Source organism: Cydia splendana, chromosome 3 (genome assembly GCF_910591565.1).
Source record: "Cydia splendana chromosome 3, ilCydSple1.2, whole genome shotgun sequence".
Taxonomy (NCBI): domain Eukaryota; kingdom Metazoa; phylum Arthropoda; class Insecta; order Lepidoptera; family Tortricidae; genus Cydia; species Cydia splendana.
The window spans coordinates 15,925,770-15,947,747 of record NC_085962.1 but is presented as its reverse complement, the minus strand read 5'-3'; the positions used below and the strand labels follow the sequence as shown (position 1 = coordinate 15,947,747).

At 40.0% G+C, this 21,978-nt stretch overlaps 1 protein-coding gene across 4 annotated transcripts; it reads left to right on the top strand.

Moving 5' to 3' along the window:
- Window positions 1–3,060: 3,060 nt before the first annotated feature.
- Window positions 3,061–21,525, top strand: LOC134806556 (uncharacterized). Of its 4 annotated transcripts, none has more exons than XM_063779860.1 (19): window positions 3,064–3,246; window positions 3,418–3,554; window positions 3,702–3,824; window positions 3,904–4,006; window positions 4,802–5,151; window positions 12,287–12,497; window positions 12,903–13,039; window positions 13,122–13,252; window positions 13,438–13,594; window positions 16,591–16,773; window positions 16,874–16,989; window positions 17,086–17,315; window positions 17,440–17,594; window positions 17,806–17,924; window positions 18,031–18,133; window positions 18,439–18,570; window positions 18,984–19,091; window positions 19,738–19,943; window positions 21,104–21,525. In XM_063779860.1, the coding sequence occupies exons 1-19, from the start codon at window positions 3,216–3,218 to the stop codon at window positions 21,120–21,122; spliced, it is 2,751 nt and encodes a 916-aa protein (XP_063635930.1). In that variant the 5' UTR covers window positions 3,064–3,215; the 3' UTR covers window positions 21,123–21,525. The 4 variants fall into 4 exon arrangements, 3 of the variants coding, with proteins under 3 accessions (XP_063635931.1, XP_063635930.1, XP_063635929.1); XM_063779859.1 differs by having other exon boundaries at window positions 3,065–3,246; window positions 13,116–13,252; XM_063779861.1 differs by lacking the exon at window positions 18,984–19,091 and having other exon boundaries at window positions 3,063–3,246; window positions 13,116–13,252.
- Window positions 21,526–21,978: the final 453 nt, after the last annotated feature.

Sequence of the window (21,978 nt, the reverse complement as noted above, 5' to 3'; positions counted from 1 at the left end):
TACGACGGGTACCTTTATCACCGGCGCTTGAGCACGAAATGGTGATAACGTTTTCGTAACATTCGATGGCCGCTGCAAAATTAGGAATTAGATGAAATTATGATAGGGAAGATACGAATAAGACGGGGACACGAGGTTAGATGGGGCCCCCCACACATATGCGAAATTAGACATCACACTAACGAATCGTAATGGCCAACGGGACGCCCCTCCCAAATGGCCATCAGTCCGATGTCAGTAGGGAGTGAGAGCGCGTCCGTTTGTTCAGTGCAGGCGGCTTAGCACGGTCGCGTTTTTATCCCTTGTCACCATGCCTGTCACGTTCTAACAAGTATGTAAGTGCGAAAGGGACGCGCTTAGTGATAGTCGATAAAAATGGAACCGTGCTGAGCCCGCAGGTCGAAACGTGTGTTTACCAATTTCATCGATCTTTAATTTAGGAGCTAAACAATTTGTTATAAAACCGTAAGTAATAATGCCTGATTAACTTAGATTTTTTAACGCATTTGTTATTAGATTAATTGCCGTGTGGCGTAAGTCAAAGTGCTTGAAGTTTGGTGTGTTTTTTTTTAAAGACTATTTTTGCTAAATTATGGAGGTGAAGGCAAGACGGGGCATAATTTGCGAGGCATGATGGGGCTTACCTAATCTTTGTTATATTGCAAGCATTAGTTGTTTTTCAGGTAACAGTGGTATTATGGTACAATAGTACGAAATTACATAAAAAAGACGATAAGATATAAAGAAGCTATGAAATACAGTAGAAGATGTGTTGGCAAAAAAGTCAGGATATCGAATAGCAGCTTCAAAAAGAAATAGAGGAAAGAAAACGACCTATGAAACCAGCTGTTGATAATAACACGACTAAGAAGGCGAAAAGTAAAGGTAAAGGCAAAGGAAAAGGGAAGGGAACAGGAAAAAAAGCACAAGAAGATACAATTTGTTTACATTGCAATGATGAAAACAATTCTTACCTAAAACGTCGGAAAACTGGGAAGGGTGTCAGTAGTGTGGACGATGGGCCCACACAGCTTGTGCTGCAGTCGACGACGAAGATATGGAGGATGTCTTGATATATTTTTTGTATGAAGAGAATTAGTCTCCATCTTACCCTCTGTCCCTATCTTAACCCATTTTTAGTATCCCGTCTTACCTCATATGTGGGGTAAGATGGTATATTTTCCATTTTCGAGAATTGTAATTTTCAAATTTTTGTATGTTTAGTTACCAAGTCTAAAGCTATGCCAAATAAAACTATAATACGTAATTAATGTTTGATGAATAAATAACACTGACCCCGTTTTAAATATCCGGTTTTTTTATTACCTAAACCTTAGCGTCCGCATCTCCGCATCTCCCCTAAAGAATTTATACTATATGGAAATTCTTTTTATGATCACTAGGTTAAGTATACTTTTGTAGTGAGACTTTAAACTTAGTGCGACTCTAAATTGTATATTACCCATTACCCAGTGACAATATGGTAGGTAATCACGATTTATTAACTTATACAAGCGGCTATCTTTGTCTGTTTACAGAAGGAAAGAAAAAATCTTTGCTTGGAAACAAACTATAAGCTTTGATATACCTAACGGGCCCCCGGATATCTACCTTAAGGGCAGGTCTCTCTTTGCCGGGGCGGGGCTGGCGCGAGTCATGTAGCAGTTCCATCGGGTGTGCGGGCGGGATTCGGGTCGTGGCCGACTTTGGCCGGGTTGTCTAAAATAATAGTTAAGCTAGTTCAAAATGATCCCAACAGCTGGACCAGTCCCACCCAGTTTTTAGTGGCGTAGCCCTAGTATTTGACTATTAACTAGGTATATAGGTACTTATATGTACCTAGTTACCTACGCCAAGCTAATCTTTTTTTAACCACATAGGTATACTAACACATTCTAAGTAAATATATAAATGTTAAATTAAAATAATGTATCACCTCATTCTTTTGCCTATCTGCTATTTTTTTTGGCAAACTGCGATTCTGGGCTGCTGCTGGGGACGCCATACGTGGGATCTTGCTTATTGTATTTCCTCTTTCACTTTGCTTATCATCTCTTATTACTGCGGCATTCCCTAAATTGTGATATGGATTAAGTATGAGCATAGTACAAATTCATTAGAAAAGTCGACAATACAGTTTTAGTACAAAATAACAATTTATTATTTAAACTAATAAATTGTTGTTTAATACCTATAAACATTACACATTAAACACTACACATGTTTTTTTTTTTAATATAAGTACCTACATAAAACTCATAAAATTCTGACTACGCGGGCTCAGAACCTGCGAGTCTTGCCTATTTTATGCCACTTTGTGCTAGTTGCCTTGGATATTCCAAGTGGACAGGGTTTTGAGGGATTCGTTCTTACAAAAATGGATAGAAAGCCGCCGGAAGGCCGTAACAAAAGTAGAAGAAGTTATAGCACTAGTTCATATTCATATTTCTGGTCTTACCATCAACTAAAGAAAATGGTTGTGAATGTGATAGAGGGGTTCGTTGGGGTTCCAGTCGACGAGATTTCATATTCATTTTATTTCAAGATAAAGTGGTGCAACAAAAAATTTGCCCTAAAGGCGGTCCAAAATCTTTTCTCACCAACACATGTTCAAAGCCTTCAAAATACCTTCAAAGGTGAATAAAATTCTTTGAAGGATAACTTGATTGATAGTACTTGACAGATATTCTCATAGCGGCAACTCGGATAAAAGACAGCCAGCACCTCGAACAAGCTCTACACTGCTTTTCAATAAATAAGATCATTAATCCAAGGGAAATCTCGTTTTACCTAGGTTTTACCCGTTCATTTTATAATTTAATAGTTATAGCCGGTCAAACAAGTTTGTCAGTAGCAAAAGGCGCGAAATTAAAATTTTCTATGGAACGATTATCACGCCCACATTTTTTAAATTTGCCGCCTTTTTCTACTGACGTAAATGGCTTGACAGACTATAATTAGTTATTAAATTTAAGAAGTAATTATCTAAAAAGGCTGTACCAGTTAACAGCCGGCTTGTAAAATTAAAAAGTTTGTTACGTTAGTTTATAATCACATTTTTTGAAATTCAGAACTTCATTTTGACATGTTACCTAAAAGACTGCATTGTACTGGAAAATAAACTCAAAATTTCCAGTAATTTTTAACAAAGTCCTTACGGACTTCAAAATTAACCATCAAGAGCAATACCAACAACACAGCTAGGTATCTTAAAAATGACTACCAAAGCGCAGAAGGATAAGCCTCGTAAGTTTTACTAGTTGCTATTAGTTTCTTGTATCAGGACGGAAAATATAAGTCGCGTAGGTGAGATTTGTCGACTGGTTGCCAGATTATTTATCCTCCTTCACCCCAAGTCCAACCCTTTAGGACAACCCAAGTTCTAATTAAGTGTTTACGAGTAGCTGTGTTTTATAGATATGCCTGGGCCGAAGTTGGTGCCTAGGCCGACAACCGCGTCAATCGCGCGCGCAGCGCTTAACGCCTCCAACCGCATGTCTCCTCAGCCGCAGCGCTCCGCGTCGACTAAAACTCCAAGTTCGCCAAATTTAAAGGTACTTACTCGTAGTTATTTTACCAGGTTTGCTGTATACTTGACGGCCACCGTCAATTCATGAAGTCTTATGCGGCGGTGGGGTAAAATGGTATAAAACTGACAGAGTCGCACTAATTACTATGAATGGTTTTTGTTGCTAATACAGAAAAAGCACAACATTCAACGAAATCTACATGACATCTCTACAAAGGCAGAGAACCAAGTGGATACAAAAATCCAAGATTTGGAACCGATCGTTAATACCAACACTGATGTAAATAATGTTAAGGTCTGTATAGTTCTTAAATTAAAATGATTGTTTTTATTATTAAAGAGTTTTAAAGTAACTTGAAGCCATCTTATCTTAGGAGAGCATTGAGGAGACTCAGTATCAGGGAGAAAGGCCAGTGATATCAGAGAGCCTGCAGGACGAACCTCATCTTGATATTGTACCATTGCCCTCGGATTACGGTGAGTCCTTAGTCGCCCATTTTATTGTTCTCTTTACTTTCTCATTTCGTAATGCACATAGAGTTAGACCAAGATAAGTCTGCAACGATTTTGATAGCACACGCAGACACATTTTCAAACTTCTATGAAATTATGACGTATAACGTATAAATAACAAGTTGCACTGCACTTGCAAACTTAGTCTAACTCTACCTATGCACACACGTAGAGCCTCTTTGATTGCGTGGTTACCATAGATGACATATCTAGTTAAAAGCATTTATACATTTTTTATTTTTAACACGCAGAAACATCTGCGATGCGACGATGCTATTAAGCTTAGGATAAATTTAAATGTGGAAAAATTACTGTCTTGGGTGAGACTTGAACTCACTGCCTCTGGATCGATACTCCAGCGCTCTGCCATCTGAGCCACCATATTATGGGTCAAGGGGACTAAATTCTGCTTGTTAAAAATTAAAATTAGTACGGGTAGCACATCGTAACTGGTGAATTTCCAATATGACTTGGTGGCCGTTTAAGAAGTGTAACACTCTTACGGTGGATGTCGCTAGGGTCCCCTTGACCCATAATATGGTGGAAAGATTTGCTGGCTATGGATGAGGTCTTGGTGGCTCAGATGGCAGAGCGCTGGAGTATCGATCCAGAGGCCGTGAGTTCAAGTCTCACCCAAGACAGTAATTTTTCCACATTTAAATTCATTTATAGAAAGTTTTATAATATGGCCTTCATATACCATTGCTTGTTCGTTTTTTCACGTTTAAAATTATTTTTATACATATTTTTTCCTTGCAGACTCTATAGACACGGCAAGTACACAGTCAAAGAGCCAGCCACGAACTCCAATGGCGAGCCGTCCGCAAACTCCTCAGAGTCCGGGATGGACGCAAGTAGGAGACACTCGGCCAAATACCCCCCCTAGAACACAGGACTCGATTCGGTCCACCACTCCCGTCAGTCGACCGACCACGCCTCGAAAAGCTCAACCCAATTCTCAAACAATACCACCGCCCGACGTGTCACTGGCCTCGTCTGCCTACCTACGTAGTGATAGCTCGGAAGTCGATGATAATGATCTCATGTCGGCTTTCACGGCGAAGCAGAAACAGTTCCAACAAATGAAGAAGGAATTGGATGTGAAACAAGTAACAATACCTAGTCGTTTTCTTTTGTATCGGAGCTTTTTCATTAATGTTTTAGTATTTTCCTGACAATTATTAGCCTTCTGCCTCTTTCTTTAGTAACTGAGTAAGAAGCTCAGAAAATACCATTCTACCGTTTACGGCTCTATCTAATGCCGGCTGTACCCTCTCGGCGAGACACCCCGAGACAGGCCGAGAGCGAGTGTGTACAGACCACAGAATAAGTAATAGTATGTACAGACTGCTCTCGTCTTGTCTCGGTCTTCCTTGTCTCGTCTCGCCCAAAGAGAATTAAATCACTAAGTTTTAAGAGTCGGCACTTTCGAACAAGCCTTGAACCGAACTATGAACGTACATTGTGCCAACACACCAAATAAAATAAATAAGTCAAGCTTAAATAAGTCGCATCCATGCCATAATTGTTAAAAAAAAAACAACGCTAGGGCTCGACCCTTCCAGTACCTACTGTTTATCGATATCGATAAATGTGCGATACGTGCTGCTGTATTTACTGTACTACTGTAACAGTACCTTTTGAGAACCACGTGGATTAATAAAATAAAAAAATATTATACAGGGTGCTCAATCCAAATGGGTCAGTATGGAGAAGTCAGAAACTATGAGAGACAGCGGAATCTGTTCTTAGGAACCATGGCTTCGATTTTAGATTTAATAATAATGGCATTCAATTTTTTTTTAAATCTATCATTCATAACCGGGATTCGAACCTGGTCAATATTCTTGTTGTTTGTTTGTATGGCAACTTTTAAACGATGCGTGATAGGTGGGGGGTGCTTGACCAAATATCATAGAAGGCCCCGAGACAAAACAAACTAAATTAAAAAAAAAATCAAAATCGCTGATTTTTTATTTTATTTTTTCAAGTTGGTCCGAGCGCGCTGAGATTTGGCATGCAGTGAGCCTGGGGGCCCAAGATTACCATGTCAAAAATTTTTTTTGGAAAAATCCAAAATGGCGGCGGACACGGGCAAAGTCAAATTTCCAAGTAGGTGGTAGGACGGGAGGCCGAAGGCCGACCCCGGCGGAAGGCCGAAGGCCCGGAGCTTCCACCCCAACTCCCAAAACGCGAGGCCGAAGGCCGAGCTGCGTGAATGCGGTGCTTCCAAGCGTTCTACCAAGTTAGCTGTCTTGATGAGCGAAGCCGGCGGGCCGAAGGCCGAACTGCGCGTAGGGCCGAAGCGTCACACGAGAGGGGGAAGTTGGAGCTTAAACACGACTCAACCCTTTTCCTATTGGGAGTCGCGTTTTGGGAGTCGGGGTGGAGGCTCCAGGCCTTCGGCCCTCCGCCAGGGTCGGCCTTCGGGCTCGCTTAACCTACTTGGAAATTTGACTTTACCCGTTTGCGCCGCCTTTTTGGATTTTTCCAAAAAAAATTATTGGCATGGTAATCTTGGGCCCCCAGGCTCGCCGCATGCCATATCTCAGCGCGCTCGGACCAACTTGAAAAAATAAAAAAAAAGTCAGCCATTTTGATTTTTTTTAATGTAGTTTGTTTTGTCTCGAGGCCCTCTATGATATTTGGTCGAGCACCCCCCGCCTATCACGCATCATTTAAAAGTTGCCATACAAACAAACAACAAGAATATTGACCAGGTTCGAATCCCGGTTATGTATGATAGATTAAAAAAAAAATTGAATGCCATTATTATTAAATCTAAAATCGACGCCATGGTTCCTAAGAACAGATTTCGCTATCTCTTATAGTTTCTGACTTCTCCATACTGACCCATTTGGATTGATCACCCTGTATAAACAATTTTATTTTACATGATAAAAATAACATATAGTTGGTCAAGCAGATCTTGTCAGTAGAAAAAGGCGGCAAATTTGAAAAATGTAGGCGCGAAGGGATATCGTCTCATAGAAAATTTAAATTTCGCGCCTTTTTCTAGTGACAAGATTTGCTTGGCCATCTATATATTATTATTCAATTCGCGCGCATTCTTTTTTAATCTGGTCCCTTTTTATTGAAGGCACTGGATGGAGAATGATTTCCACAAATGAACTTGTTTCCATTCAGCTTTTGAATACGTAAATAAATACGCCAAATCCTCATATCCTGTTAGCTTTGCCCATAATCGACATCTGCGGGCTCAGCACGGTTCCATTTTTATCGACTATCACTATGCGCGTCCCTTTCGCACTTACATACTTGTTAGAACGTGACAGGCATGGTGACAAGGGATAAAAACGCGACCGTGCTAAGCCGCCTGAAATAAAGAGATTATCGATAAATTGGTCGTACACTATTCGTGTCTTAGGTTACTTAGTTTTTTACTTAAAAAGACTTTATTCACAAAATATTTTCGTTTTAATCATGGATTGTAAACGACTAAAACTAAATCAAACTAATTAAATTAGTAACTGTTAACGACTCAAAGTAAAAAATGAAACTATTGCATACAAACATCAGTTTACCGACCTGTTCGGATCAAGTGGAAATCTGGGCAAAAATACGTCAGTAGTTAGCCTTCTTACACGCCCACCACAAACTTCACATTTCCTTAAAGATTTGGCCCCCATTTAGAGTTATATAGCTAAAGTTATTTTATCTAAATCACAATAAAAAATAACCACGTATTTCCACGTTCACGACAATTTAAAATGACGTTATTGACGTTTTACTACCGATCATGCCAACCTAAAGAAAAGTAAGTATAATACGTCTATGTTAAAAGCAAGTATGGTATGTGCTACCAAAATGCAACAGCAGTCATTTTAATTCGATAATTATTTCTATGCCTCAATGTTGGTAACAAGTAGGGGGAAGCGGGGCAGATAGGTACAAGGGGCAGTTTTGAACACCCACACTAATTCCTTAACTAAAAACTTATGTTCACCTTCTGCAACACTAAAACGTGGCTTTGTATGTGTGAGTGAGATACCAGCTTCGGCACATCTCTCCTGCCAGCTGTTGCCGCTTAGTGCGTGAAAACGTGTTTCCGCGGTCGCATAGTAAATAAATTATGATTTTTTTATCGAGTTGTGGTGCGAAATTTTAGACTTTACCGGATGAACATCATAATGAGCGCTTAGTACGTTTATTCAGTAATAGAGTAAGCTTATTATTTTAAAGTAATACTTAATAGTATATTTTTAATAAATTATTTTTCATTTATTTGACCATTGGGGTACTTTGGTACAATAAAGATTGGGGCAGTTTTGAACATGTCAAAGTGCCCCTCTAGTGTATCTAAGTGCCCCTGTCAGTTTTTTTGTTGTGAATTTTTTTTTACTGAATAGTGCGAACGTACAAAGAGAAAAAAAATTGACAAAGAAAAGTTAAAACAACCAAAGTAGCTTTTTATGAAAAACTGACACCGATTTCATTAAAAGTTTTTTTTTGTAGTTTTAGTGCACCTGCTTAATAACTGAAGTATGTTCTAATAGCACCGCACTGAATAGACGTTTTGTAATGTTTAAAAAGTTTACTACTGGTCAGCTAACTGAGTTGATCTGTAAAGTGTGCTCTGCGGGGCAGTTTGAAACACTTACGGGGCACTTTGATTCACGTGCCAAAGTACCCCAAAACGATGTATCAAAGTGTCCCATGTGATGTATCAAAGTGCCCTGCAGGTGGGGCACAATTGAACAAATCCCATTTTTTGTTAAAATCCATATATCTCTTTTACTGGCCATAAATTTAACAAAAAAAGATATATTTTGTATACCTTAGTAAATTTGTTATCTACTAAGTACAAAAAATATATATTTAGAGTTCATTTAGAGGCCTAAAATCGATTTCAAAAAAAGGTGTACCAAGCTGCCCCGCTTCCCCCTACGTTCCTAATTTATCATAGTATGGGGTGTCGATGGGCTTGTCTCGCCGTTCCCCGATTGCGGTCGGGTTTTTGCGGCCGAGTCAAAGGGTCTCGCGGCTCCCGCGAGGGCAACGAGACAGAGCATGTACACACTCATTGTTAAAACGGTTTACCCTTGAATTGCCGACAGACATTTCATCGAATGTTATTTCGAAGACAACGTTTCAAGTATTTTCATTTCATCGACAAGTTATTCCGTCGAAGAATCGACACTAGTAAATTTAAATGGGGGACTTTTAATTAGTACTTGAATTATTTTGTATATAGTTTATATCGTGGTATTTTCTTACGGGTTTTCTTATTTCATTTTGGATTGTATTTAATAAAATTTATTACGCGTAAAATTATTTCAATTTGTAATATTTCGTAATCGAAACTAAAAGCAGTCACGTCAGTCGGCTCACTCTGCGTGATTATAGCTATGTGGGAGTTTAAGATATAAAATTGTTTATCTGGACATACATAGTTACATACATAATTTTGAGAAAGCGGCAATTTTAAGTTTGCGCTCTAATTTTGAAGATATAATTTAACAAGGCTGACATTTTCATTTTGCCAAATTATAAATAGGTTGGTAACAATAATTTAAGCCGTTCATTTATGTGTAGGGTCGCAGTTCTAACCTAACCTAAACCTACTTTGAAAGCCGTTCGTTTCTGTGTGGGGTCGCAGTTCTAACCTAACCTAAACCTACTTTGATAGCCGTTCGTTTCTGTGTGGGGTCGCAATTCTAACCTAACCTAAACCTACTTTAAAAGCCGTTCGTTTCTATGTGGGGTCGCAGTTCTAACCTAACCTAAACCTACTTTGAAAGCCGTTCGTTTCTGTGTGGGGTCGCAGTTCTAACCTAACCTAAACCGATTTTGATAGCCGTTCGTTTCTGTGTGGGGTCGCAGTTCTAACCTAACCTAAACCGACTTTGATAGCCGTTCGTTTCTGTGTGGGGTCGCAGTTCTAACCTAACCTAAATCTAAAATTCTTACAACAGAAAAATGTATAAATGTGTAGTACGACATATAAAAATGTCTTAAAGTAATACGTCCAACAAATGAATTGCAATGTTTAGTAGTTGTGCCAATTACAATAATTTGAAACGAATTAGCGATCAAGTAATATTCGTTAAATAGTATTTCTACGCAGTAAGAAAAATTGAAATAAATAGTATATGAAACAAAATAACGCCAAACAAAATTACTAGTACTAACGTTTCGATGAATCGTTGTCGATGAAATAATATTCGATGAAAAGTTTGTCGACAAAACAAGGGTACACCTTGTTAAAACAGAGATTTGTGTAACTACCCGTCTACCTATGAACAAATTGGGGGTAGACGTCACAAATGCAATTTACCACCACACGTATGTTAAATATCATTATCAATAATTACCCGGTGTGTTTCTGTAAAGACGCGTTTTGATGATCAGCCGTTAAAATGTGGTCCAACAAGACTGAATTGCAGTTTTTAGAATTTTACCAAATGGAATCAGTCCTATGGAACCCAAAAGATGTGAAAGATAAGCAATATATCTACGATGCTTGGGTCTGAATAAGTGAGCTAATTGATTTGGGTTCTTTTGCGGTGCATAGTAACCATCCACCACCTCCTTCTTCTCCATGGCTTAGTATTTTTTTTTAATGATATACGCCTAAATCATTATAGTAGCTAGCAGCACAGAGGCAAATCGTAGCAACAGTTTCTATGTCCATCGTGGCGGGCATCCGCGGTCAGCCCATCGACACCCCATACTATGATAAATTAGGAACGTACTTGTTACCAACATTGAGGCATAGAAATAATCTTATCGAATTAAAATGACTGCTGTTGCATTTTGGTAGCACATACCATACTTGTTTTTAACATAGTCGTATTATACCTACTTACTTTTCTTTAGGTTGGTATGATCGGTAGTAAAACGTCAATAACGTCATTTTAAATTGTTGTGAACGTGGAAATACGTGGTTATTTTTTATTGTGATTTAGATAAAATTACTTTAGCTGTTATTTAAATTGGGGCCAAATCTTTAAGGAAATGTGAAGTTTGTGGTGGGCGTGTAAGAAGACTAACTACTGACGTATTTTTGCCCAGATTTCCACTTGATCCGAACAGGTCGGCAAACTGATGTTAACAGTTACTAATTTAATTAGTTTGATTTAGTTTTAGTCGTTTACAATCCATGATTAAAACGAGAATATTTTGTGAATAAAGTCTTTTTAAGTAAAAAACTAAGTAACCTAACCTAAGACACGAATAGTGTACGACCAATTTATCGATAATCTCTTTATTTCATATGTCGATTATGGGCAAAGCTAACAGGAAATGAGGATTTGGCGTATTTATTTACCTATTCAAAAGCTGAATGGAAACAAGTTCATTTGTGGAAATCATTCTCCATCCTGTGCCTTCAATAAAAAGGGACCAGATTAAAAAAGAATGCGCGCGAATTCATAAGTGCATATTGTAATATGCCTAATTGAATAATAAAATATGTTATTTTTATCATGTAAAATAAAATTGTTTATATAATGTTTTTTTTTTTTATTAATCCACGTGATTCTCAAAATGTACTGTTACAGTAGTACAGTAAATACAGCAGCACGTATCGCACATTTATCGATATCGATAAACAGTAGGTACTGGAAGGGTCGAGCCCTAGCGTTGTTTTTTTTATAACAATTATGGCCTGGATGCGACTTATTTAAGCCTGTAAGCGTATTTGGTGTGTTGGCACAATGTACGTTCATAGTTCGGTTCAAGGCTTGTTCGAAAGTGCCGACTCTTAAAACGTAGTGATTTAGTTCTCCTTGGCATCCGCGGTTTAAATGATTCAAAGAGTGTGTACATGGTGTGCTCTCGTCGACCGCTTCTCGCCCGAGACTCTCGGCGAGAGGCTCTCGCCGAGCGTGTACAGCCGGCATAAGAGGGATGTCTAATATTTTTATTATTTATTATTTAAATAGATTTACACGGCATCACAGCATATGCCAATATTGCCAATACACCGCATAATTAGACTAATTACGTATTACAAATACAATAAGTATATATAAAGAAAAATACAATACAGATAAACAATTAAAGTCAAATGCAAGTGTTGGAAAGCCTTTCATCCATCATCTCACAAAACCTCAGACACTCCCGGCACACATTCGCCCATCTCCACGCAAACTAGTCACACTCTGGTGCTAATGTGCATTAAGTGTGCAATATAAAAGTGGTATAAAAATACTTATACCACAGTATACTCGCGTACTTAAGTTAAAGAAAAACCCACTTATGCCCACTATTCCTTTCCAGCAAGCGGTTCTAGAAGCGTTCGACAGCTTGCGCAGCCTGCGTGAACGTTTACCGCGCGAGAGCGGAATGGGCGGCGGCGAGGGTGCAGTGCAAGAGCTGCTGGTGTACAACGTCGCTGACTGGCCGGCGGAGGAGCTGGAGCAGCTCTACCGCGGCGCCGCCGCCGCAGACACCGATGGAGCGATGCAACTTATTGAATCTGTCCCCATTGGTATGTTGATCCCCACAAGTCATGGGTCCTAGCGAAGCCGGTTTTAAGTTCGCTGATTAATGTGTCTCTTTCTCTGTTTGTGTATGTCTATAGTCTGTTGTATTAAACTATGAAGTACTAAAAGAAATATTCTGTAACTCTAATTTGTTAGTTGTTAGTAATTAGTTAGTATATTAGCTTAGTACTCTACAGTAAAAAATATATTAGAGTATGTCTTGAATGGTAGCCCAGGGAAGGGTCATTGCAAATGTTTTTTCTGTTAACATTAAACTTAGTAAACGCAAAAGCTATTTAGTTACAGATTAGGTATATAATATACCTACCGATTACGAATTTCATGGTTTCGATTTTGCTAATGAATTTCACATTGAAGACGCCGTAATTCATAAACTTTTTATCTTATAGATGAATCCAACTTTAATGAAGTAGAAGCCAAAATGATGAACATGCCAGAACAATTTTCTGAATTATGTCTCCAAGCGTTCGGAGCGCGACAAGAGCTCATAGATTGGGTTAAGGAACTTCTCCTGCATTCTGATAACGTAATTATATATTTTGTGCTTAAGATACACTTCAGTATGTTAAATATGTGAATAAAATTATTTTGTTTATTAAAAGCCACAGGACTGCGGCGAAGGGGAAATATTGCAGAGAATTGGCAATTACAACACGCAAGGGCGTCAGCTTTGCGAGGCTTTGCGGGAACTTAAAGAACAAGCGGACGTTGCGGTGGATACAGTAGCATATTTTTCCAAGTAAATAATCGATTTCAATTTAGTATTAATGTGTTGAACAAATATTCAAAATAAGCAGATGCACTATTCTAAATATGTATTCGTATCTTCTTTTCCGAACCAGACAGTGATTTTTTTTTTCGTCAAATAAAATTAAATTCTACTGTTGATGTAATTCTATCAATTGACTTTTTTTCTCTTTTCAGGCGAATGTGGAGAGATCAAAATGCATTAATTAGTGTAGGAAAAGTGCTAGTCCGTGACGTGGCATGTCTCAAGCAGAACCTTGAAACGCAAGCGAATGTCGTCGAGCAAATGCAGTCGCAGTTATATAGCTTACAAACCGGAACTAGTAATTTACAGGTAAATTTATGCACCAAAACACTTAGTATGAATGTAATCTATATATTATCGAACGAGCGAGCGAAGCGAACGAAGTTCTTATCCAACGAGCGAGCGAAGCGAACGAAGTTCTTACATTCGATTTGGGACACGCGGCTGGCTAGGGGCACGTCCCGGCATTTAGATGTTTTTAAGCTGAACTATCTGAGGATATTATTTTTTTTTTTTTATGAAATAGGAGGCAAACGAGCAGACGGATCACCTGGTGGTAAGCGATTACCGCCGCCCATGGACACCCGCAACACCAGAAGAGTTGCAAGCGCGTTGCCGGCCTTTAAGATGGGAGTACGCTCTTTTCTTGAAGGTTTGAAGGTCGTATCGGTCCGGAAATGCCGCAGGCGACAGTTCATTCCACAGTTTGGCTGTGCGAGGCAGGAAGTTTCTGGAGAAACGCACAGTTGAGGACTGCCAACCATCCAAGGGATGAAGATGGTAATGTTGTCGCGTAGGGCGATGGCGAAAAGAAGCGGCAGGGATTAATCCGAACAATTCCTCGGAGCACTCCCCGTTATACATGCGATAGAAAATGCAGAGCGAGGCCACATCTCTACGCAGCGCCAAGGAGTCAAGCCGTTCCGAAAGCCGCTGGCAGTCGACAATTCGAGCCGCTCTTCGTTGGATGCGGTCCAGAGGGAGAAGCTGGTATTGGGGTGCCCCTGCCCACAGATGAGAGCAGTATTCCATGTGTGGGCGAACCTGCGCCTTATAAAGCTGTAGGCGCTGGGCCGGTGTGAAATACCGTCTCGATCTGTTGAGCACACCGAGCTTCTTGGAGGCTAATTTAGCCTTACCCTCTAGATGACCGCGGAACTGGACTTCACTCGAAATGTCAACACCAAGGATTCCGATACTGGCTGCGGCACTCAGGGGAGTGCTCTCAAAACGAGGTGACGCGACAAACTCTAACTTTTTTGCGGTAAACGCGCAAACCTGTGTCTTGCTAGGGTTAAAACGGACTAAGTTAAGTCTACCCCATTCAGAGACTTCCTTTAGGGAAGTCTCAATTTTAGACACAAGTTTGTTCCGGCTCTCGATGACATTTTCCCGAGAGATATTGGTGCGGCCGGTGTAAAAGGCATCACCTGTACTATCATCAGCATAACAATGAATGCCGCTGATTTGCAGCATGTCATTGATGTGCAGAAGGAATAGCGTGGGTGATAGCACACAGCCTTGGGGGACACCAGCATTCACAGACATGGGGTCTGAGCATTCACCGTCAACTACGACCTTTATGCTTCTGTCTGCTAGAACGCTACTGACCCATACACATAATCTCTCGGGAAGCCCATAGGATGGTAGCTTCGAAAGAAGTGCTTTGTGCCAAACCCGATCGAAGGCCTTCGCAATATCCAAGCTAACAGCCAATGCTTCACCCTTTCGGAACGGAACTCTTCAACGAAGCATAGTTCACGTTTGCCGATTTGTTCTCTTCGTTATGTTTGTTAAGCAAGTTAAGTTTTTAAGTCACATTTTTGTCAAGCTCGAGTTCTGAAGATGGGATCCACGAGGAATCGAGGGAACTCCTCAAATCTTAAAGTATAGAGATTTTGGTATTTTCATTAGAAAATCAAGCATTTTCATTAAAAACTGTCGCATTTGATGAAGTGGAACTGCTGATGATGATCAGAACAGAACTTTTCAATGACTACACGTTTGGCGGTTTCGAATTTCAATATTGACGGAGCTGGCCTTGGAGCCAGACCTGACCCGGATCCGGGCTCTTATCTGGACCTGAACCCGGACCTGGACCCATACTTGGACCTGGACTTGGACTTGGACCTGGACCAAGACCTAGACCTGGACCTCGACCTGGACCTGGTCCTGGACCCGGAACTGGACCCGGACCCGGACTCGGACCCGGACTCGGACCTTGACCCGGAAAACCACTGATATCTAAGCTAAATAAACCACTATGATTACCTACCATAAAATGTAGGTATAAAGTATAATGATGCCAAAGTTACTAGCCCCTCCCGCTCAAACCCCCGTACACCGCACCGCACGCGCCGTTAAGTGGGTTAGGTTAGGTTTGAACTGCGATCCTCACAGAACCGAAAAAAGTGGGTTAGGTTAGGTTAGAACTGCGAGTCTTACTGAAACGAAATGCTACTAGAAAAGTGGTTTTAGATAGGTTCGAACTGCAATCCTCACAGAACCGAACTGCTATCAGAGAAGTGGGTTCGTGAGGCTAAAACTGCGACCCTTAGGTACAGAAACGAAATGCTACTTACTAGAAAAGTGGGTGGTTTTACCTCCTTTTCTACATAGTGCACCATCTATGTACAATAATCTTTCACCGGCCCCCATAGAAGTCGGTTTTTTTTTCTTGAAAATTATTTTCTACTATTTTATGTCGAACTATACGAGTAAGTAGGTGCAACAAAGTCAATCGCTCTATACAGCGTGACCTTAGCCATTGGACAAACCCTGAAATCCCCCGTAGGGTTACTTCTAAGAAATGCTCTAATGGTAATATTTTTTTAATTAGAACAAAAGATAAAAAAATAATTTTTCAAACAAAAGTTATTTCCAATAATCGACAACAAAAAGAAACATACTGTATTAATCATTGGCAGTGCTTTTGACAATTTGTTTGAAAATGTGCGGCAATGATGACATTTGTCAAAAGTCAGAATCTTATTAAGTCATAAATAAAAAAGATAATCAAAACGGTCGAAGAAGGTTTCATACTATTTATTACCTCAGGAGCTACTAACACATACAGGTAGCTCCAAAGTAAAAAAATCGTAATTTGTTAATTTCTTCGTAACCGCTACACCGATTGTTATGATACTTTGTATACTGGTTCTAAATACCCTAATGCATATGTACATTTCGGCTTTGTCCAATGGCTAGGGACACCCTGTATAAGTTTTGGCAAACCGCGAGTTCTCAGTTCGGGGCGAACTACTAGTAATACTTCAGTTAGACTTAAGTTGATATAACCTTTTTAGGAAATACGCCAAGAATTGGAGGAGGAAAGAGCTGCGAAAAATTTGCTTAAAGAAAAACTTGCGATGACCGAGAATCAACATCGGCAGTCTCGCATTCGGGTCACCAAAATGGACCGCCAACTTCGAGAAGCTGAAGCGAGCATAGCCACTTTAACTGGCACTGTAAAAGTGCTTGAAGATCAGGTACTTACCTATGTTTGATAAATATAAATATTGAATGATATTATAGCTATAAAGTTATACGCAATACCTAACCTTTATAACTTGATTTTATTCTCTTCAGTCTCGCCTAAGAGAGATACAACTGGAAGCACGGGCCAGAAAAATGAGAGAATCACTAAAAACTGGTGAAGTGGCGAGTGGTCATTTAGCACAGAAACGTGATGCACTACAAGCTGAGTAAGTATACCTACTTATAATCCATTAATGATGTAAACTGAATATTTATAAAGATGCGTTAAAATTTCTCTTATTAATCAACTGACATATTAACAGAGTAACAGAATTGAAAGACCAGATTGAAAAACTATCGGCGAAATATAGCTCCACTATTAAACATTTAGAAAATCAGTTACAAGAAACTAAGTCTGCTTTGGAGGAACAGACTCTGTTAAATCGTAACAAGGACATGGAAATAGCAAATACGAAGAATACAACTTTAGCAGAGAGTCAGGCCACAGTTGAGCAATTGCTTACCAAAATAAGGGAACTTGAGAATAAAACCGGTAGGTTTTATGACCAGTAGTGTATTGGAGGTTTGGATTTATCTGATTACTGATATATATCAGGGCTAAGTACATATGGACTTAATGGTAAATATGGTTATACTTACCTAAATAAATATTCCAGCACACAACGTTGAACAAAAACAGCCGACTTCACGAGAAATGGAATTGTTAGCAGAACTGCAAGCAACAAAAGAGACACTGCGATTGGTAGAAGAAGAAGTTTTAGTGTTCAAACAGGAGAAAGTTCGATTCTTGGAAACGCTTGCAAAAATTGCTGTAACTACCCTTTCTCCAGAATTACTTTTATTGTTTTGATCGGTTATGAAAATGTACGTAGTATGACTGCAGATCTTTTTTTCAGTCCCTTTTACCACCTGATACATTTTTTTCTGGTGAATTTCAAGGTGATAATATCTCAAAATATCTTAATTATAAACTCGTAATGTTCCAATCACGCTGGAAAAATATTGAAATGCCATTGTTTTAGGAGTCAGACGACAAAGTAGGGATGCAACAAAAATTGGCGGCGGAACTTCTCAGCAAAGAGGAAATAGTAGGCAAGCTGCAGGTTCAAATAAGAGAATTGATCAAGAATGATAAATTACTGTAAGTTTTTGACGTGACACTGTAACATAAAGCACCGTAAATCAATATATTATAAAAGTCTAAAGCTATATACCTACCGATGTCTAACTGGTGGTTTTGTTTTCAGTTCTCAAAAAGTTGTACAATATGAGCAGTATGTTAAGGTTTTACAAGCGCATAGAACTGGAATCTCGAATTTGGAAGAAAGTAACGAAGATTTTCAAAAAGAGGTACAGATGTAGTGATTATCCATCGTATTTTCTCGGAAACGTTCGTATTTGTCATGCTACTTCAGTCAACCTCAATACTTATTGTACCGAGACTGACTGAAATAGCAAGACACGTTCGTACGTTTCCGTGAAAAGAATGCACTAAATCTGTACCTACTTACATACTTTGATGCTAATATTGCTAAAATGTTCTAATGTCAAATGTATGACATGTTGCGCTCTAGATTATGTTTAGCTTTGAATGTGAGCTGCCAATGAAAATATATTAGTACCTATGAATATTTAAACTATTCCTTACTTCGTAGATCTTAGATTTACGAATGAAGCTTTTTGCTGAAATCAACCGGAACGAGGAGCTGACGGAAGCGCTGGCGAGGAAGGATCACCAGCTGGAACAGCAAGACAAGACGTCACGAGCCCAGGCAAGAGTCATCAAGGTGACACTATATAAATAATCCTCTACGTATAGTCTATTGTCAAGTTCCTAAGAGTTTCTGTTATGGAGATATAGGTGTCCAATACAATTCTACTAATTTAATAAATGTGGAAATTTGTACTGTTAGCAGCAGCAAATAGTAACAACAAAAATCAAAACATAATTGGGGCCACTCTCCTATCAGGAGACCTTGGCATTTAGCCCGCTCTGTCCGGCGGAAGTTAGTCTATATTTTTGATTTTAAAGAACCAGCAGGGGTATCTAAACGCCTACTTAAATACCGAGCAGTTACTGTATTCTAGGTGAAGGCAAAATAAACAAATAGAACAAATCATACCTACATCGTAGGTGTTTGCTGTTTGCCGTGATTAGCGGAGTAACGGTTTTATTTTTAATTTTGTATTGTTGGGGCAGGTGCGCGAGGAACTGATCAACATGCTAAAGAACAAGGAGACGGAGCAAACCCGCGAGCTGTTGGCGCTGCAACAGGACCTCGAGAATAGAATGAAAATTGTAGACGAAGTGAGAAACGGTTTTCATTAAGAAGTCACTTATTAATTTAGCCTATATAATATACGTCCTACTCCTGGGCCTTTGCCTCCTCTCAGGCACGAGAGGGTTTAGGCTGTCCGGATTGAAAGTCGGACGTCAGATTCACTCGGCCACCACCGCTTCAATCACGCAAGAAGTCACTGAGATAAGAGAATTGTTCACGAAATTACCTCTTCTTAGGAAGAGGTTTAGCGCCCACTTGCCTATATAACTGAGTTTCTTCTTACCTACTGCAGTTTATTTTCATAGAAAGAGTTATATACAAATCTTATACCTTTAAACGAGCAATTCTTGTATATAAATATATATATTTTGGGGATCTCGGAAACGGCTCTAACGATTTTGATGAAATTTGCTATATGGGGGTTTTCGGTGGCGAAAAATCCATCTAGCTAGGCCTTATCTCTGGAAAAACGAGCATTTTGGAGTTTTTATAGTTTAGCGAGCAAAGCTCGGTCATCCAGATATTATTTTTGATTTGGCGCATCTACTCGTATTTCTGGCGCGCCTCTGAAGGTTCTGCAAGTGAATAATGTATCTACACCTTTCGTTTGGTCAGTGTCTACCTGGGGATAGAATTAGGACTTTGTTGAATAGTATTTCGTAAATGTTACAGGTAAACAAGCAAATCGCGGCCAAGGCGGTGGAGATCCAGGAGCTGTTCGCGACGCTGGAGAGCAAGCAGCAGCAGATCCACCGGCTGGAAAAGATCGTGCTGATGCTGGAGGAGCAGCAGCGGCGGTCGCAGGCGCAGCGCACGCGTCACGAGGAGAAGATCGCCGCGCTCGAACACGAGCTCGCGGAAGGGTGTCGCCGGGAACGGTAAGGATGTTTGATTGTTTGTGGTGGAGATCCGGGAGCTGTTTGCGGCGCTGGCGAGCAAGCAGCAGCAGATCCACCGGCTGGAGATCGTACTGATGCTGGAGGAGCAGCAGCGGCAGTCGCAGGCGCAGCGCACGCGCCACGAGGAGAAGATCGCCGCGCTCGAACACGAGCTCGCGGAAGGGTGTCGCCGGGAACGGTAAGGATGTTTGATTGTTTGTGGTGGAGATCCAGGAGCTGTTCGCGGCGCTGGCGAGCAAGCAGCAGCAGATCCACCGGCTGGAGATCGTGCTGATGCTGGAGGAGCAGCAGCGACGGTCGCAGGCGCAGCGCACGCGCCACGAGGAGAAGATCGCCGCGCTCGAACACGAGCTCGCGGGTGTCACCGGGAACGGTAAGGATGTTTGATTGTTTGTGGTGGAGATCCAGGAGCTGTTCGCGGCGCTGGCGAGCAAGCAGCAGCAGATCCACCGGCTGGAGATCGTGCTGATGCTGGAGGAGCAGCAGCGACGGTCGCAGGCGCAGCGCACGCGCCACGAGGAGAAGATCGCCGCGCTCGAGCACGAGCTCGCGGAAGGGTGTCGCCGGGAACGGTAAGGATGTTTGATTGTTTGTACATTATATGTATGTACATACTTACAAGGCATTTTTCAACCCGTAGCCATATTTTGCGTGGTGAATATATCTAAGCTCAGGTGGGGTAAGAGGAACTATGGGGGAAGGGTCCACCTGGACTGCAGGGTGGACACTTGTAGGGAAAATAAACCGTTAGAGATACTTAAAAGATATTAAAAACTAAATTAAATGCTAATACAAAAATAAAGCTAATTCATAAATAAAATTAACAAAAAAATATTTACGCATAATGATTTTTCAAATACGGTTTCTCTTACTCCGAGAAAAATAAAGTATGTTTCCCTTACCCCACCTGACCTTAGATCATACGAAACAACTTTTACTAAAACCATCGATGTTTTCTATGGGAGATTTGTAATCTGAGCATAAAAAACATCGATGTCCGTAGGAAGAGTCAGCTACAGAGAAAAGGTACCCCCCTCAATAGAAGTTTGGATGCACGGGGGTATTTTTTATCTGCAGATGACCACATACGGAAATGAAACTATACCTAATAGTTGAAATTTACTGTTTTTTTTTTCCAGAAAGTTCCTGTTCTTCTGAAAGGCCAAAATTAAAAGTGACATGGAAGTGCTGATTTAAATTTACTGTAGTGAAATTAAACATTCGAAATTCAAAATTAAGCGCCAGTAGCTTCTTGATTAAGCCCTGAATGATACTTGATATTTAAGGTACCTATTATAGGCTAGACAAGTGAAGGAAAGCGTAGTGCGTTCGTTTTTGCATTGACTTATGTACCTAATTATGGAATTTATGGCGTTGTATTAAATCAATTACATTTAAAAAAATTAATAACAACGCGAAAACGAGCACTCACGCCTGCGTAACGGAAACAGTTTAATAATAAAAGTAGGTTACCAGAATTTGGTTATCGTTTTGGACCTAAAAATACGGTTAAAATTTGTATTCTCTAATGAGTTAAAAATAAACCCGTTTCATGGAACGCTATTTGTGTTTTTTCTATTAAGCAATTTATTTATTTTTCTAGGAATGCAATTATTGGCATACGTATAATATACATATATGTCGGCGGCCGATCGTAAAATCATTCAGACCATGATCATGAAATTCTAGGCATCTCATGAATCGTGAAAATCATTATATATTTCTGGACAGTTTGCCCTTCGGGAATTTTACGATCGGCCTTATTTTACGATCAACCGCCGATATACATATACAAAGTCAATCACGCCGTCATGGTGTCATACTTTCTAGCGGTGACATGGTATCGTACTTACGGAATTCTAAAAAATGTATTAGAAATGTACGAAATTGTACGCTAAGAAAAAAAAAATTCTACCCGTACTTAAGGACGTGTAAACAATGATCAATCTGTCACCGCTAGAAAACATAGCAGTCGAGTTTTCAACTTTCTTGTGAATCAGAAAATACGAGAAAT

Bases quoted from the DNA above. Each gene is read 5' to 3' on its own strand.
- LOC134806556 (XM_063779859.1), top strand. From the start codon at position 3,216: ATGACTACCAAAGCGCAGAAGGATAAGCCTC. The intron at 4,007-4,801 runs GTGAGTCCTTAG...TTTTCCTTGCAG, and splicing joins ACCATTGCCCTCGGATTACG to ACTCTATAGACACGGCAAGT. The intron at 13,040-13,115 runs GTAATTATATAT...GTTTATTAAAAG, and splicing joins TTCTCCTGCATTCTGATAAC to CCACAGGACTGCGGCGAAGG.